General features: G+C 36.0%; 1 protein-coding gene across 1 annotated transcript in view; it reads right to left on the reverse strand.

The window, feature by feature from the left end:
* The window catches only part of PSMB2 (proteasome 20S subunit beta 2), a 50694-nt gene that overhangs the window by 14630 nt on the left and 18630 nt on the right, over positions 1 to 17434 (reverse strand). Inside the window, exon 4 of the mRNA XM_053707001.1 lies at positions 2823 to 2985. Within this exon, the coding sequence (XP_053562976.1) occupies positions 2823 to 2985 (163 nt within the window). The remainder of the gene's footprint in view (positions 1 to 2822; positions 2986 to 17434) is intronic.

The raw sequence follows: 17434 nt of genomic DNA on the forward strand, positions 1-17434 counted from the left end.
TATATATATATATATATATATATATATATATATATATATAAAATCACTGGGGTTTTTTAGGTAAATAAAAAAAGGTCATTGTAATCAGTAAATGTGTTTTGTTTTTTTTCCTTCTTAAAACCCTTAAAATATATAGACACACATGAGCGCACTCACAATAGATTCTGTGTGTTTAGACACAATTGATTTTACTAAAGTGTATTTTTATGAATGAATGTTTAAACAAGTCAATAAACCCACTCCTCCTCCTTTCTATAACTTTCCTGGGAAAGAAACATGTTCCATGTGTGTCAGATCGCCTTTATAACGAGGATGCTAATCCGTTTGTTACGCTGGGGAGGGAAGCGTGACGGAATTTTAGCCTCTAGAGCCAGAGGAAGGAGAAGAAGGGGTGTACAGAGGTAAGCTCGGCCTTCTGGGGGAATTTATTAGAGTGGGTTATAGGAGTAGTTTTAGCTTGCTCTGGGCAGCAATTGTTTCCATCAGGACCAGAGGAAATGTTCTTAACCTTGGACCCTTGCTGGTTAATATTGGTTTTAAATTCTTCACCAAAAGAGTATATAGTCAGCAGCAACAATATGTCAGTACAAAGAAAAATAAGGATGTAGAACACTTCACGTTTGCAGCTGATGAGATCAGTTAACAAATTACATTTCAGGAAGCAGAACAACCACTAATCAGGTGAAATATATATAGTATGTGTGTGTCTTTTTTTTTTGCAGTTCCAAAGATGGCAGATGCTATACCATAAAATAGATCCAGTACACGTTCTCTATACAGGTGAGGAAATCTAAACAAATCATGTTGTGCATACTGATCCTGAGATTCTTTACAAAATCATAAAGTAAATAATAAACAATATAAGTAAAAGATAGAAGAATTCCATATGAAAGTTAAGAAAATAACCTAAATTTTACATCTTCAAACTCTATTGTTTATAACAGTGTCATTTTAACACTTGTCTCTAATTTTAAAAAGGACACGCTAATCAGCATAATATTTATATGCATATAGCTCTTTACCCCTGATGCGAGAGAAAGAAAACGTTACTTTCATAAAGAGGACTTGGGTTTTTCATTATTTAAAAAATAAGATCAACCAGAGTAACTGCTCTATGCTCTGAGCCCACACTTTACTTTGCTGCGATTTTACAAGATTTAGCAGTGATCATCAGATTTAAATAATAGTTGTAGAAGTTAATTTTTACATTAGTAACTTACCTTTTTTTTTTTTTTTTTTTTTTTTTTTTTTTAAAACCAGTAAAAATATTACTAAAATATCATAGGAAGGCACATGACCCTTTAATGGCTGCTAGGTCTGCAAAGCATTGATAAGCAACGCTTTATAGCTTTATGGGCAAGAAACACAAAAACTTTCTTTCATGATTCAAATAGAACATACAGTTTTAAACAACTTTCCAATTTGCTTCTATTATCAAATTTGCTTCATTCTCTTGGTATCCTTTGCTGAAGGAGCAGCACAGCACTACTGGGAGCTAGCTGAACACATCAGGTAAGCCAATAACAAGAGGCATAAATGTGCAGCCACCAATCATCAGCTAGCTCCCAGTAGTGCATTATTGCTCGAGCCTACCTAGGTATGCTTTTCAACAAAGGATACTAATAGAATAAAGCAAATTAGATAATAGAAGTAAATTAGAAAGTTATTTTAAACACTCTGAATCATGAAAGAAACAAAAACTGGGTTTCATGTCCCTTTAACATTTAGAGAGACTTCCTGCCAAGAACTCCATATTCTCAGCTGATGGGTGAATATTTTGGAGGGTTTAGAAAAGATTGGTAATGCTTCAGCAGCTGATTTATAGGAAAGGTTCCTTTTTTTAAGTTGTGTGTAAGAAATCAAATCTCTTTTCCGGCCTAAGGTCCTGTAGGAATTGGTGGACAAACTCAGAAACTCTACGAAAGCCTAGCGCAGAAGAGTTGTGATTGACAGAGCTGGTGGGAAAGCATCCTGGGGGACTTGAAAAGAAGGGTGGGGGTGAGACTTAGGTCCCACTAGGGGGTTCTCTGCTCCGTGCCCCTGCAAGGTGTAGGTGTTATCACACTCTGACATCTCAGCTCTGGCATAACATGTTTTTAGGGTTGTGTATTGCAAACCAAGACCTGACACTGCTATGAAACTCCTTCCTCCAGTGCAAACTTTATCAAAGACTATTCTTACATTAGATTTTGTTTTTAACATTGTATTATAATCAGGTACCCCTAAATAGTCATAGATAAGACAAGGAGGCTTCTGGGACATAACTTGTAGCTTTACAACCTCCATGCAAAAAACACAAGGCAAAACACAAAAAACTTACAGCTACACATTGCCCCTTATATAAAATTCACCTATATACGTTCCCCAATACATAAGAGTCTAATATCATGTTTATCCTCATAAAACAAACCTTTGGTAACAATAATCGGTGTGTCAGTGACTTGATAGATATAGTAGTAATCCCCCCCATGTCCCAACTTTTTAAAACTCATGAAACCATATGGTAATTCAATAGGGACTTTTTTTTTTTTTTACAAAAATCCCTCCACTCACTCAAATGACTATGACTTTAATGCTTGGACACAAATTTGCTGGTAAACTAAACATTCACACATTTATAAATATAACCACAACAATACAATCTCACACGCACTCATCTATACACATGCAAAAAGAATAATGCTTCAAATATGCTCACAATTTCTACACAGGCGTCCCTTATATCTCCTTAGCTTTTTGATTGCTAAACTTGACATTATCGCCGATATAACGACATTCTTCAGGAGACTAGATCAGTGAACATCAGGGTCCTTTGTCCTTACCTGGCTTGTAATAGCGATCCAGTATGCTAAGTGTAAGGTAAGCTCCATAACCGTGGGCAGCAAAAGGGGCCTTCGCAAGTGCGGCTAGGTAGTCCATATAGTATAGAGAAGGTCCATCTTGTTCATCGTAACCGGCCAGCAGCAAGTTCACATGGTAAGGAGTCTGCAAATACAAAGCCTCATGTCATTTGTCATTCTAGAAATAAGGTGACCCATTAAAAAAAAAAAAAAAAAAAATGCAATTTGAGAACGACTGAGGACTAGGAAGTCAAAAGCTAAACTTCAATTTTTCAGAGAACGTGGTTTTAAGACAATTTTTCATTTTAATTCTATTATCAAATGTACTTAATTTTCTTAGTATCCTTTGTTGAAAAGCATACTTAGGTAGGCTCAAGAACAGTAATGCATTACTGGGAACTAGATAATAATTGGTGGCTACACACAAATGCCTTGACATTCCAGTCGTGACACTTTTTTTTTACAATTTATTAAGAGCGCTTGTGAATAAAATTAGTTTACACAATGTTGATACTCTTGTAGCAAGTCGTTCTTTGAGAAAATGTGGGCAATTTGTTACGGCACAAAGTACTTTATAATGATGCTATCCATATTATGTTAAATATTTTGACTGCATCTACATTGTTTACAATTTTATTCATGAGCGATTGTAAGAAATTATTGAATAAGGAACATGTGACTTAACATACTTTTTACCTCTCATTACTTTGTATCTAAGTCTCTGCAGACTGCCCCCTTATCCAAGTCATTTCTTACAGCCTTCCATTTTAGCCAACAAGTGCTGACTGAAATAACTCCACGGCAGTGAGCACAATGTTATCTATATGACACAAACTAGCCCTGTCTAACTGTGAAAAACAGTCAAAATGCATTGAGATAAGATGCGGCCTTCAAGGGCTTAGAAATCAGCATATGAGCCTACCTAAGTTTAGCTTTCAACAAAGAATACAAAAAGAACAAATCGAAATTTGATAAAAGTAAATTGGAAAGTTGAATAAAATTGCATACTCTATCTGAATCATGAAAGTTTAATTCTGACTAGACTGTCCCTTTAAACGTAATGACATTTAACGTTGTCTTTACTACAACAAAAAAAAAAAAAAAAAAAACTAAAAACACAAATACATCTTCCCACTATCTGTGCACAGAAGCATTTATGTGCACACATACCCACAATCTACTCGCAGGGTAATACGAGTGCACAACTCACAACCTATTGCAAATGTCTCTGAATTAATTAATATCACATAAAATAATTAGCATGTCATTTTAAGTGGGTGTCTGTACATTTTCTATTCACTCTCTGTCCCCCTGTGCCTCCCATCTGCTAACAGCTTTAATATTCCTGGAAGAGCTCTCACTTGTAGAATACATCCATGTCTATGCTACAGATAGAAATCTTTTTTTCAAAACTGGAACATAGTCAAGCAGCTTTATTAAAAGAAAACCTAATTCAGTCTCCATAACTGCCAGAGGGATACGGCAGTATTAAGACCTTTCTACAAATGATGGTGTTAATTCCTTTAGGCGGGAAAGTCAGCTATAAAGAGGATCTGCTTTCCTATAACACATTTACATTAAAGGGACCTGAAATCGAAAATGTTTCTTTCGTTATTTAGATAGAGCAAGTTATTTTAAACAACTTTCCAAATTACTTCTATTATCTAATTTGCTTTGCTCTCTTGGTATCTTGTGTTGAAAAGCATATCTAGGTAGGTTCAAATTTGCTTTTCATTCATTTAGTATGCTTTGTTGAAGAAGCAGCAATGCACTTCTGAGAGCTAGCTGCTGATTGGCAGCTGCACATAAATGCCTCATCGGTTTACCTGATGTGTGCAGCTAGCACCCAGTAGTGCATTGCTGCTTCTTCAACAAAGCATACTAAATGAATGAAGCAAATTTGATAACAGAGGTAGATTAGAAAGTTGTTTAAAAGTGTATGCTCTGTCTCTATTATGAAAGATATTTTTGGGGTTTCATGTCCCTTTAAATAAATACTACACAGATGAGAACCCTTTTAGGCCTAAATCTATATATTTTACTCATGAGGAAGTTTTAACTGAATCTAAAGTTATACCTTCCGATCTCGAGCTGAACACAGCCGTTGATTGGTGGGGTAGTGAGACTGCTGCTGTCGATTGGATCATCAGCTATTTCCTGCTCGGTACTAGCAATGCTCTGTGGCTTCAGCGTGACTTTTTTCTATGTTTAAAGGGCCATTATAGTGCAAAAATCTACTTTAACTTTTAACTATTTGATCAACCCCTTTGCAGGGATTAAAAGGCCTAGCATTGCAGGGTCACTGGTGCCAAAATTACATGTTCTAATAAGTTAGAGCATGACCTTTTCCCTAAACCAATTTTTTTTTCCTTTAACGATTTGGATAGCGCAAGCAATTTTAAATAACTTTCCAATTTTCTTTTATTATCTAAATTAGTTTTATTCTCTTGGTATCCTTTGTTGAAAAGCATACCTAGATGGGTTCAGGAGCTGCAAATTGGTGGCTGCACATATATGCCTTATATTATTGGCTCACCCATGTGCATTGCCATTTCTTCAACAAACAATACTAAGAGAATTAAGCAAATTAGATAATAGAAGAAAACGGGAAAGTTGTTTAAAAAAATGGTATGCTCTATATGAATCACGAAAAAGAAACATTTTGGGTTTCATGTCCTTTTAAGTATTTTGTGGAGGTTAAACACGGAGTCCCAAGGCAAGTAGTGTAAAAATGACATGTTGTAGCAAATAGTGAAAAACACCAGCTATGGCTAGTCTACAAACACAAATAAAAAGCAAAACTATTTTAAGTATATACTTTCATATACTGTACAACTAAAAAGGTGGTAACACGGTATTAAAAAAAAAATACCAGTAATCAGGCAACATATGGAGTTAAACCAGGTCGTCAGAGGTTTCGGTGTAACGGGCACAAGGGTTTGAAGATACAGTCTCTGCTCCCTAGACGCTTTAATTTAATTAGCCGCTCTAACATTTATTTATGCCTACACATCCGAGGCGCAGGCACAATTAACAAGGGGAGGAAAGAGAGAAAAAAATTGCAGTGTTTAAAGTGCGGTACAGGAGACGTCTCACTAAAGGTTTGTGTGACTCTCGAGATGCCAGCTTTCTGCATGTGTGAGATGCTAAGGCATAAATAAAAGGGTGTGAGGCGGTTTTAATTAAACCAATACATCTGTGCCAGTTGCCATGTCAGACTTCCTCTTGACACGAACAGGCACAGGGGATGTGCTGTCTGTTTTTAACTCCATGATGACCGAAAAGGGCACCAAAATATTGCACAGCATTGCCAATTTCAGTTAAGGTTGCAAACAACAAAAATAACTTTTTTTTTTTTTTTTGTAAAGAAAGTTCACAACTATGCACCCCATGAAAGTTATGTTTTCTGCACTGCATAGAGAACAGAAATAAACAATTTATTTTAGTTTTAAACTTGAGGTGGCTGGAAAAAAAAACATATCAACATTAGGAACTAGATTATAAATAGCATAATGTCAAAAATATATTGAATATGCTTTTTCTATTATCAAAGTAAAAATAACAAGCACACACTCCTATTTCTCCTTAAAGGGACAGTCAATACCAGAATTTTTGTTGTTTAAAAAGATAGATAATCCCTTAATTACCAATTCCCCAGTTTTTCATAACCAACAGTTATAATTAAACACGTTTTACCTCTGTAATTACCTTGTATTTAAGCCTCAGCAGACTGCCCCCTTATTTCAGTTCTTTTGACAGACTTGCATTTTAGCCAATCAGAGCTGTCTCCATGGTAAATTCACGTGCATGAGCTCAATGTTATCTATATGACACACATGAACTAATGCCCTCTAGTGGTGAAAAACGATCAAAATGCATTTAGATTAGAGGCGGCCTTCAAGGTCTAAGAAATTGGCATATGAACCTCCTAGGTTTAGCTTTCAACTAAGAATACCAAGAGAGCAAAGCAAAATTGGTGATAAAAGTAAATTGGAAAGTTGGTTAAAATTACATGCCCTATTTGAAACATGAAAGTTTTTTTTGGACTTGACTGTCCCTTTAAATAACACTAGAATCCTTATAATAGGTTTATTGTATTCAAATGCCTTCTTTCATACATTTAATTCTTCATTACATGCAAATGAGTTAAACACAAGTCTCTCTCTGGACTTTACTGAGTGACTTAAAGGGCCATTTAACACTAAGTGCTAGACAGAATGATTTATTCAAAGCAAATATTACCCTGAGAGTAACATGCAAATGTATTTTTTAAATTGTATTAGCTAATAATGTAATATCGAAAAAGTGTAGTGTCTTTAAAAGGGACAGTCTAGTCAAAATTAAACTTTCATGACTCAGATAGGGAATGCAGTTTAAACAACTTGTATCATCAAATTTGCTTTGTTCCCATGGTATTCTTTGTTGAAAGCTAAACCTAGGTAGGCTCATAGGCTAAGCCCTTAAAGGCCGCCTCTTATTTGACAGTTTTTACAGCTAAAAAGGGCTAGTAGTCATATAAATAGATAGCACTGTGCTCACTCCCGTGGAGTTATTTAGCTGCTGTCCCCTGTTAGGATATTTACGATAGTGATGTCACTAGTAATGTGTTATTATATTGGGATCTTTAGGAGGAAGTACATTTGACTGATATTAATATTGCGCAATATCTAGCAAATGTCTTGCAAGTATAACTGATGTATAACTATTGCCGATGTCTCTCTCACGGTTTTTAGTATCGCCGCTTTCGGTTATCACGGCAACAGGCTGAACCTGCGCAGTGGAGCGGCCATGACACCGGGGAGTTTCCGGGTTTGCGGCATGGGTGTTTGGTGGAGGGTACAAATGGAGTAAGGTATGTGAACTTTTTATCATATGTGGTCTGAAGACAGGGATAATATCCCAGAAACGTCACTGAAATGACTAAATAAATTAAGAATTTATACTTTAAAGCCCCTTTGAGTGCTTTTCATTGCGCCCGTTTGGATTTTCTACTTAAGTGCACCCTGGGCAGTTGAATTTGACTAAAGTGTGTGCAGAGCCCGGAAAAGAAGATATATATATAACAAACAACAATATCTTGAAGTGTTTAATGTCCCTTTAAGAGCAGGAAATCACTGGCAAGCTAACCAGAAGCGGCCGCTGTGTGCATCTACTAATCACAATTCAAAAGATTTCCAGCCTCCAAATAGTAAGTTAAAAAAACTTTATTCACTTATACAGGGTCCATAATACAGCAACAACGTTTCAAACCAGCAATTGGTTCTTAGTGATGACTAAGAAGCAATTGCTGGTTTGAAACGTTGTTGCTGTATCATGGACCCTGTATAAGTGAATAAAGGTTTTTTAAAGTGAATGTAAATTTTGATGCTAAAGTGCCTGGTTTTTAAAAATTTGATTAAAAACAGGGGCACTTTAATTCATAAAAATTTACATTTCACTCCTGTTGTGAAAAAATACTTACCTTTTAATATTGACAGCAGCTCCAGCTTCCTCCAGTAGTCGCAAGCCATTTCTGACGTCAGAAATGATGGATAGGTCATCCTCCAATCACGGCTTGTCATCCTCCAATCAGTGTCTGATTCAACACCGTGATTGGGGGAAGCTGGATTCCTCATTTTAGACCCAGGAAGAGGCTTTGCGACGGGTGGAGGAAGCTGGATCAGCTTTTAAGTTTAAAAGGTAAGTATTTTTTCACAACACGAGTGAAATGTAAATTTTGATGAATTAAAGTGCCCCTGTTTTTAATCAAATTTTTAAAAACCGGGCACTTTAGCATCAAAATTTACATTCACTTTAACTTGCTATTTGGAGGCTGGAAATCTTTTGAATTTTGACGGTGATGTTGGGATCAGGCTAATCCCTTTCCGTGCCCCAAAAATTTGGAGAGGTGTGCTGTCGTCCCTTGTGAATTATTTGTATCTACCAATCATCAGCCTTGTTCTGGTTGGAATCTGTAAAGCTTGCAAAACTCCTAAGCATGACTCAGGGGATTAAACACATAGTAAGCTAGGGTCAACGAGCACAAAATTCATAAGAGCATGTCATTTTTGTATTTAAGTGACACTTTACTTAATAGTGGTATCAATTTAGATTACAACTAGCCGGAAACGCACGTACAAACAAAATACATTCTGAAATAAGGGGGAACACCTTTTGAATTTTATGACCAAGAAGAACTACTATTACTAGGACAAAAAAGCTTTTGCATGTTTTTTGCTATACAACACATTTCTATATTAGCGCTGCAGAATCTGTTGGCGCTCTACAAATAAATGATAATAATAAAATTTTGTTTTAAATACTAGTCTATAAATTTTACCACAATGAACAGGTTTTACCTTTAGCCTAATCTACAACAGAGCACCACTTAAAAAATGATTGATTTGTGAAAATGTCTCACTGACACGCTAAATTCATTTTTAAATTTTTTTTTTTTTTAACAAGCTTGCACATTGCTTGTTAATATCTACCCAGAAGAGCTTACAATCTATAAATATAGATGCCTCGGGATACTATTTCCCAAGTCACATCAGCATGATATTAAAACGTAGCTGTTATTAAAAAGAGTGAAATTCTGACAAGTTTTCTGGTCCTGAGGGATCAGCTGTGACAAGAGATACTGAAACAATGTTCAGCAAGAGGGGTGGTAACAGGCAGCGGTGAGACATCTGGTACAAGGCATATTCACAGAACACGAGAGGCGTGTAAAAGCAGGCTCCTGCAGAGCAGGTCGGGGTACAGAGGAAGTCACAGGTGAAGAGCAAATCTAGCACATGGTATATACTGCTGCAGCACACACAACTGATGTTGTACAACTAGTTTTTTAAATTATTAGTATTACTACCATTCATTTGTAAAGCACCACCAAATTCTGCATGGGTACATGGCACTGATTTATGGTAAAAAATAAATAAAGATTCATAAGCAAACTAATACAAGATACTGCAGGCCCTGCTCCAAAGAGCTTGCAATTTATACAAGATTAAAGGGACAGTTCAGCCAAAAATGTTCTCCCCTTTAAATTATTCCCAGTGATTCCCAGCACCTTGGTAGAGTTTTGCTACATTTAGCCACAAATCAGCAAGTGCTACCCGTATGCTGAACAAAAAATGGTCTGGTTCTAAAGCTTACAGTACTGCTTTTTCAAATCAAGATAGCATGAGAACAAAGAAAAATTGATAATAGGAGTAAATTAGAAAGGTGCTTAAAATCTCATGCTCTATCTGAATCATGAAAGAAAAAAATTGGGTTTAGTATCCCTTTAGCTCCTTTACTCCTTTTTCAGCATTTGAAATAGCTGATTTAGCCTGTGGTATCGCCACCTATACTGAACAAATTAATACTGGAGTATAGGCTATTGAATAGCCTGAGTATACACAGCCAGCAGAAGAGATTACACTCTCAGTGGGATGCAGGATAGTTAACTAATAAAATGATCATTTTCCATTGTTCTCTATATGTATTGAGCTTTGGTGTTCCAGCCAAATAAAAGATAAGGAAGCAAGTCTGTTTACACAAACTTAGAACATAATGAGATCTGATATCACCTTTAAGTTCAACCCATTGTAATAGGCTGTGGTTTCAAAGCACAACATCAGCTACTTCATATACACAAATAAGCATGAAAATGGAATTTCTCAAATATTTTATACGTATAACAAGTCATTTAAAATACATTAATTGAAAAACAATTTTACAGTGTACTGTCCCTTTAAAGTGAATGTAAAGTTGAATGAATGAGTGCCCATTTTTTAAAAATACTATGAAAAACAGGGGCACTTTTATTCATTAAAATTTACAATTCAGCGTTTGTTTGTTTTTTAAAAATACTTACCTTTTCTTCAGGAAACCCAGACCGCGATCCTCCGCCCGAAGCTCCTCTGTACTTAGCTCTTCAATGACGAAACCGGCTTCCTCCAATCACGACGTGGCCTCATGAGATGGACGCTCTGGGGTGCATGCCATGATTGGAGGAAGCCGATTTCGTCATTGCTGAGGTACAGAGGAGCTGCGGGCGGAGGATCGCGGTTTAAAAAGTATTAAAAAAAATGCTGCAATGTAAAGTTTAATGAATGAAAGTGCCCCTGTTTTTAATAGTATTTTAAAAAACCGGGCACTCATTCATCCAACTTTACATTCACTTTAATCTAGGCAAGTGGTGGATGTTATGTGGCCTCTAGTGTTGTCTGATATGAAATATACTGGTGGCATATTGGGTATTATGGCACATACTTCATTTTCTTTAAAGGGATACTGTAATGTAAAAACTGTAAGATGTCATTTGTTAAAGGGACAGTCAATCCCAAAAAAACATTCATGATTTAAATAGGGAATGTAATTTTAAACAACTTTTCCAATTTACTTTTATCACCAATTTTGTTTGTTCTCTTGGTATTCTTAGTTGAAAGCTAAACCTAGGAGGTTCATATGCAAATTTCTTAGACCTTGAAGACTGCCTCTAATTTGAATGGGTTTTGACCACTAGAGGGCATTAGTTCATGTGTTTCATATAGATAACATTGAGCTCATGCACGTGAAGTTACCCTGGAGTGAGCACTGATTGGCTAAAATGCAAGTCTGTCAAAAGAACTGAAATAAGGGGGCAGTTTGCAGAGGCATAGATACAAAGTAATCAAAGAGGTAAAAATTGTATTTCTATAACCGTGTTGGTTATGCAAAACTGGGGAATGGGTAATAAAGGTAATGGCGAGGACTCTCCCTTAAACATAAACATATCATTTTTGCATTACTGATTCTAGCTAAGTGTTAAACCACGACAAACGGTTTAGGAAGAGAAATTTCCACAAAATGTAAAACCAGATATATACAGTAGGGTGCAAAAGTCTGAGTTCACATTTACCAAATGATTGTATTTGATCATTTAAAGGGCCATGATACCCAAATGTTGAAACACTTGAAAGTAATGCAGCGTAGCTGTAAAAAGCAGACTAGAAAATATCACCTGAACATCTCTATGTAAAAAAGAAAGATATTTTACCTCCAAAATGCCCTAAGTATTCACACCCCATTGTAAAGGACTTTAGCAGCAAATCAGGCACATTCATGTTTTTTCTCTATTCAGTTTAAAGAAGTTCACTATGAAATCACAGCAAAAAAGTTCACTGTGATGCTGATTGGCTGCTGTTCATTTCATTTTTAAAAAAAAATTTTTTTTTTTTTTTAAAAGCTGCAGCTGGGCAGTGACTGAAAGATACATTTTTACAGAACACTTACTCTGTGTGTAAACTTAGAATATGTTAAGCATTAAATATAGAGCAGGATATATTCAGGCTTGGAGATGCTTTGTCAATTCTAGAGTTGGTGACTTACTGAAGATCAACTACACTTTGATTGTAGAGAAGTACCACTCTGTTCTGCAGAGGAATGCTTTCAATTCTGGCTTAAACATGGGTGAAAGAGCATTGATTTTCCTAAAATACAAATTAAATTTGTGCCCGGTATATATTTGATGTTTGGGAACATTGGAAAATGAAAACGGTGAAAACACACTGACAATTCTAGACACTCTTTAGGATACTCTGAAGGAGTTCTGGAATAATTTGGATGGCAAACTTCCGCAAAAATGTGTAGAATCAATGCCAAACAGTTAATGCAGTCAGTAAGGCAAACCATGTCTTCCCAGACCTCTCTTTCTGCGTAGGGACATAGTCAAGCTGGAACAGGAACGGGCCTTCCCCAAGCTATTGCCACAAAGTTATCTAAAATGTCTTTGTATCCTGTAACATTAAGATGATGACCCTTCACTGGAACAAAGTGCCTATCCCAAACCCTGAAAAACAGCCCCAGACCAATATTCCCAATAGGCACTATGCATTCCGGTAGCCGTGTTCTCCTGGCATCTGCCAAACCCAGATTCTTCTTCAGAGTGCCAGATAGTGAAGTGTGATTCATCACTCCAGAGGACACGTTGCCACTGCTCCTGAGTGCAGTTGCAGTTGACTTCCCATCCCAGCCAATTCTTGACATTGTGCATGTTATAAGGCATGTGTACAGTTGCTCAGCCATGGAAACTTTCATGTTGTGCTAATTTTGCTTCCAGATGCAGTTTGGAACTCTGTAGAATTGAGTGATGCAACAGGTGATAGGCGATTTTTATGTGCTACAGCACCCAGCAGCCCAGTTCTGGTGAGTTTGCGTGGTCTACCACTTCATGGTTGAGCTGTTGTTGCTCCTAGATGCTTTCACTTCACAATAATAGCACTTTACAGTTGACTGGGCAGATCTAGTAGGGCAGAAATTTCACAAACTGACTTGTAATGTTGGTCTATGGTGATTTCAGGGCTATATGCTGGATTTCCTGCACCTGTTAGCAAAGGATGTGGTTGAAATACATTAACTCAATAATTAGTAAGGGTATCTCCACACTTTTGGCCATATACAGTGTGTATGTATGTAAACATTTTTGGGGGAAATGAACAATTATCTTATAAGAAAGAAAATGACTAATATAATGCAGAAAGGAGGTGTGATATAAACTTTCAGTTATAATAGCACACAATCCACTTGCTATCTGCTGTAGAAATCAAAGTCTCTATTATGACTATATTAACAAAATAGATACAATAATATTTAAATAAAAACCCTGCATTTTGGATAAAAAAAATAAAAGTTCAGTTAAGTAGGGTTTGGCAAGTAGCAGAGATCTAAACGCTCCTAAAACCAATAGTAACTTTCAAGTTTATTGCTGATCCTGATGGTTTTTGTTCCCAGCAGGAGCCTCACTGCTTAGCACGTCTATGTGCTCTCTACAGGAGTGAGATAACAGCGCTGTATCAGTTTTGGATCCCCCAGAGAGAGAGAGAGAGAGAGAAGTCCACAGGCTCGGGAATTTACACCTATGATCCTACAACTGTGTCAGCAATTGGTAAATACAAACTGCTACTATGTCAGATAACACAAGAGAGGGTGGCTAACACTAAATGCAACAGGCACTAGTCAAGGAATCAATTAAAGTCTGTGTACAGCTGTTTGTATTAGTCTCATAGATATATACAGTATATGTGCAAATCCAGAAATTATTGTGCTGCACTTTCACAAGAAGAGATCCGAAAAAAGAGCCAAAAATACTATTTGCGGCCACCATCTTCCCCATTCGTTAGCTGTTGAATGATCCGAATGCAACAAATAAAAAAATAAAATTATATATATATATATATATCTTTTTTTTTTTTTAAATATACAGCTCTGGAAGAAAAAATAATTAAGAGACCACTGCAAAAATATCAGTTTTTCTGGTTTTACTATTGATAGGTATGTGTTTTATTCTATAAAACTACTGACAACACTTCTCCAAAATTCAAAATAAAAATATTGTCATTTAGAGCATTTATTAGCAGAAAATGACAACCGGTCATAACAAAAAAGCATGCAGTTTTTTCAGACCTTGTGGTATGTAAAGAAAACAAGTTCATACTCATTTTTAAACAACACAAAACTAATATTAACTTAGCAAGAGTTTAAAAATCAATATTTAGTAAAATAACCCTGATTTTCAATCACAGCTCCACTAAGTCTTGCACATTGCTACTTGGTAACTTTATGCCACCCCTGGCACAAAAAATCAAGCAGCTGGGCTTGGTTTGATAGCTTGTAACCATCAATCTTCCTCTTGATCACATTCCAGAAGTTTTTTATAGATTTAAGGTCTGGAGATTGGGCTGGCCATGACAGGGTCTTGATCCGGTGGCCCTCCATCCACACCTTGAATGACCTGGCTGTGTGACCTGGAGCATTGTCCTGCTGGAAAAAAAACAATCCTCAGAGTTGGGGAACATTGTCAGAACAGAAAGAGACAAGTTTTCTTCCATGATAACCTTGTAAATAGCTTGATTCATGCATCCTTTACAAAGATAAATCTGCCCGACTCCTGGTCATCTTCTCTGATGAGTCCAATTTTCAGCTTTGTCCAAACACTCGGTCATCTAATGGTTAGACGGAGACCTAGAGAGGCCTACAAGCCACATTGTCTCACACCCAATGTGAAATTTGGTGGAGCATCAGTGATGATCTGGAGGTGCTTCAGCAAGGCTGGAATCGGGCAATTTATCTTTGTGAAAACACATGAATCAAACCACGTACAAGGATATCCTGGAAGAGAACTTGCTTCCTTCTGCTCTGAGAATGTTCTAACTCAGAGGATTGGTTTTTTTTGTTGTTGTTTTTTTATCAGCAGAACAATGCTCATGCCACACAGCCAGTTTAATCAAGGTGTGGACGGAGGACCACCAGATCAAGGCCCTGTCATGGCCAGCCCAAACTCCAGACCTGAACCTTCTTGAAAACCTCTGGAATATAATAATAATAATTATTATAATTATTATTGGAAGATGGATGGTCACAAGACATCAAACAAAGCCGAGTTGCTTGAATTTTTGCGTCAGGCGTGGCATAAAGTCCCCCAACAGCAATGTCAAAGACTGGTGGAGAGCATGTCAAGACGCGTGAAAGTTAAAAAATTAGTATTGTGTTTAAAGTGAAAGTAATTTTTTCTCTTCGATATTAATGAAATTCACTAATCATACCTAGATTAATAGAGTTGCTAACTTTTTTTCAAAAAACATTTGTCTTTTGAAGATATTTAGATTGTAAATCCCATAACGTTTTCTCTCCTTCCTCCACCCACCAGCTCATTTCCAGCTTTTTCTCATTTACCCGCTCTTATGTGTACCTCCGTGCACATTCTTGTGAATCATCCTTCTATTGCACATGAGTAGGCCTAAACTTTGCCTCAGTGATAGATATTGAGTTAATTAATCAAGATCACGGAGAATGCGCATGCATGCCTCATAAGCGCGCATCTATAGAACCCGATAATTCCATGAAACGCATGCGTATTTGTAATTGTGGGTGTAGCATGAGTCAGTTGGGACGCCAGTGGGGGACCAATCAAAACATTCATCAAGATATTTGTTGTTTTTAAAATATTTTTTTTATTTATTACCGGGCTGAGTTACGACGTGAAAAGATATCAGTATAAAAGGTAGATTTATGCATTTAATAGTAAAGAAGTAAATAAATGATGAATAAAACAAACTTAATTTCAATGTTAATTAAGATGCTGCATAGTGGTGCGTTATCGTTAACTTTTCCTTTAAAAATGAATATGAACTTGTTTTCTTTACATAAGTCGTCTGAAAACAATGCATCCTCTTTATTTTGACCAGTTGTAATTTTCTCCAAATAAATGCTCTAAATGACAATATTGTTATTAGGAGTTTGGGAGAAATGTCAGTAATTTATAGAATAAAACAAAACTGTTCATTCAACTCAAACACATTTCTATAAATAGAAAAACCAGAGAAACAGCTAGTGGAGATTTCATATTTACAAATTATATGTTAAATCATATATTTAGTAAATAAACGGTCACAGATTTATTCACATAATTTATAAGGGTACAAATATCCTCAAATTAAATTTTAGTGGTATTATTTAATACAAACCCTGAATTTGTAGGTACGTTACAAATATAGATAATTTCAGAATTGTATTGCGAGTTAGTGACGTCTGATATTTTGAATCCAGGCCTTCTAAAATGATATTTATGGCAAAAATATTAGAATGGCTTAATAAATCATTATAAAATCACACCATCCTTGGGCCATTTTCCCAAAACGCTAATAAACGTTTAGCTGGCTAAATAGTTTAATGTAGTTTTGATAACTTCTGAACATTGTTGAAACTGATCATAGTTATCCGATTCTTCAAACTTTCCATAATGCATTGGATGTCCATACACACTTTAATATGTGTAAATGCAAGGATCTCCATAGGACCTATTTAATGGGCACACCACCTGGCTAAAATATATTCCAATATTAAAAAGGGACATTCTACCTGATTTTTTTTTTTTTTTTTAAAAAGATAGAAAATTCCTCAAGTACTCATTACACAGCTGCCTCTTATCTCAGTGAATTTTATTAGCTTGTTCGTGTGTACTGTATAGATAAAATTGTGCTCACTCCCCTAGAGTTATGCATGGTTGGCTAAAATGCAAGTTTGTAAAAAGCACTGAGATAATGGAGCAGTTTGCAGAGGCTTACATGTAAGGTAATCACAGAGGTAAAAAGTGTATTAATATAACTGTGTTGGTTATGCAAAACTAGGCAATGGGTAATAAAGGGATTATCTATCTTTTTAAACAATAAAACATTTCAAGTAGACTATATCCCTTTAAGCTAAAACAAGCTAATATTAAATTGATTATTGCACATATAATTAAATAAATTAGTGCAATTAATTTCAGCCTCAAATAGCAGAAAATGTTATAATTTCACAAGATATGACACTGCCCCCACCCAGCTACTTCATATTGCCAAACAGCTGGCAACATTCCAAATTCAGAATTCCAAAGTCCAGATTTTTAAATTCATTTAAAAAATAAATAATAATATTTATCAAAAATTACTATTTTCCCCGCCTGCAAATCACAATCTTCTCTGTGTTCTGAAATGCAAGTAAAATTCTATATTTAGTTAAAACAACAAATATTACCCGATTACAGTACTGTACTATCTTTCTGAGGGTTCTATGTAAACACAAAACTACATTTAGGTTACATAAGCTGTATTATG

This window comes from Bombina bombina, chromosome 3, assembly GCF_027579735.1.
Source record: "Bombina bombina isolate aBomBom1 chromosome 3, aBomBom1.pri, whole genome shotgun sequence".
Taxonomy (NCBI): domain Eukaryota; kingdom Metazoa; phylum Chordata; class Amphibia; order Anura; family Bombinatoridae; genus Bombina; species Bombina bombina.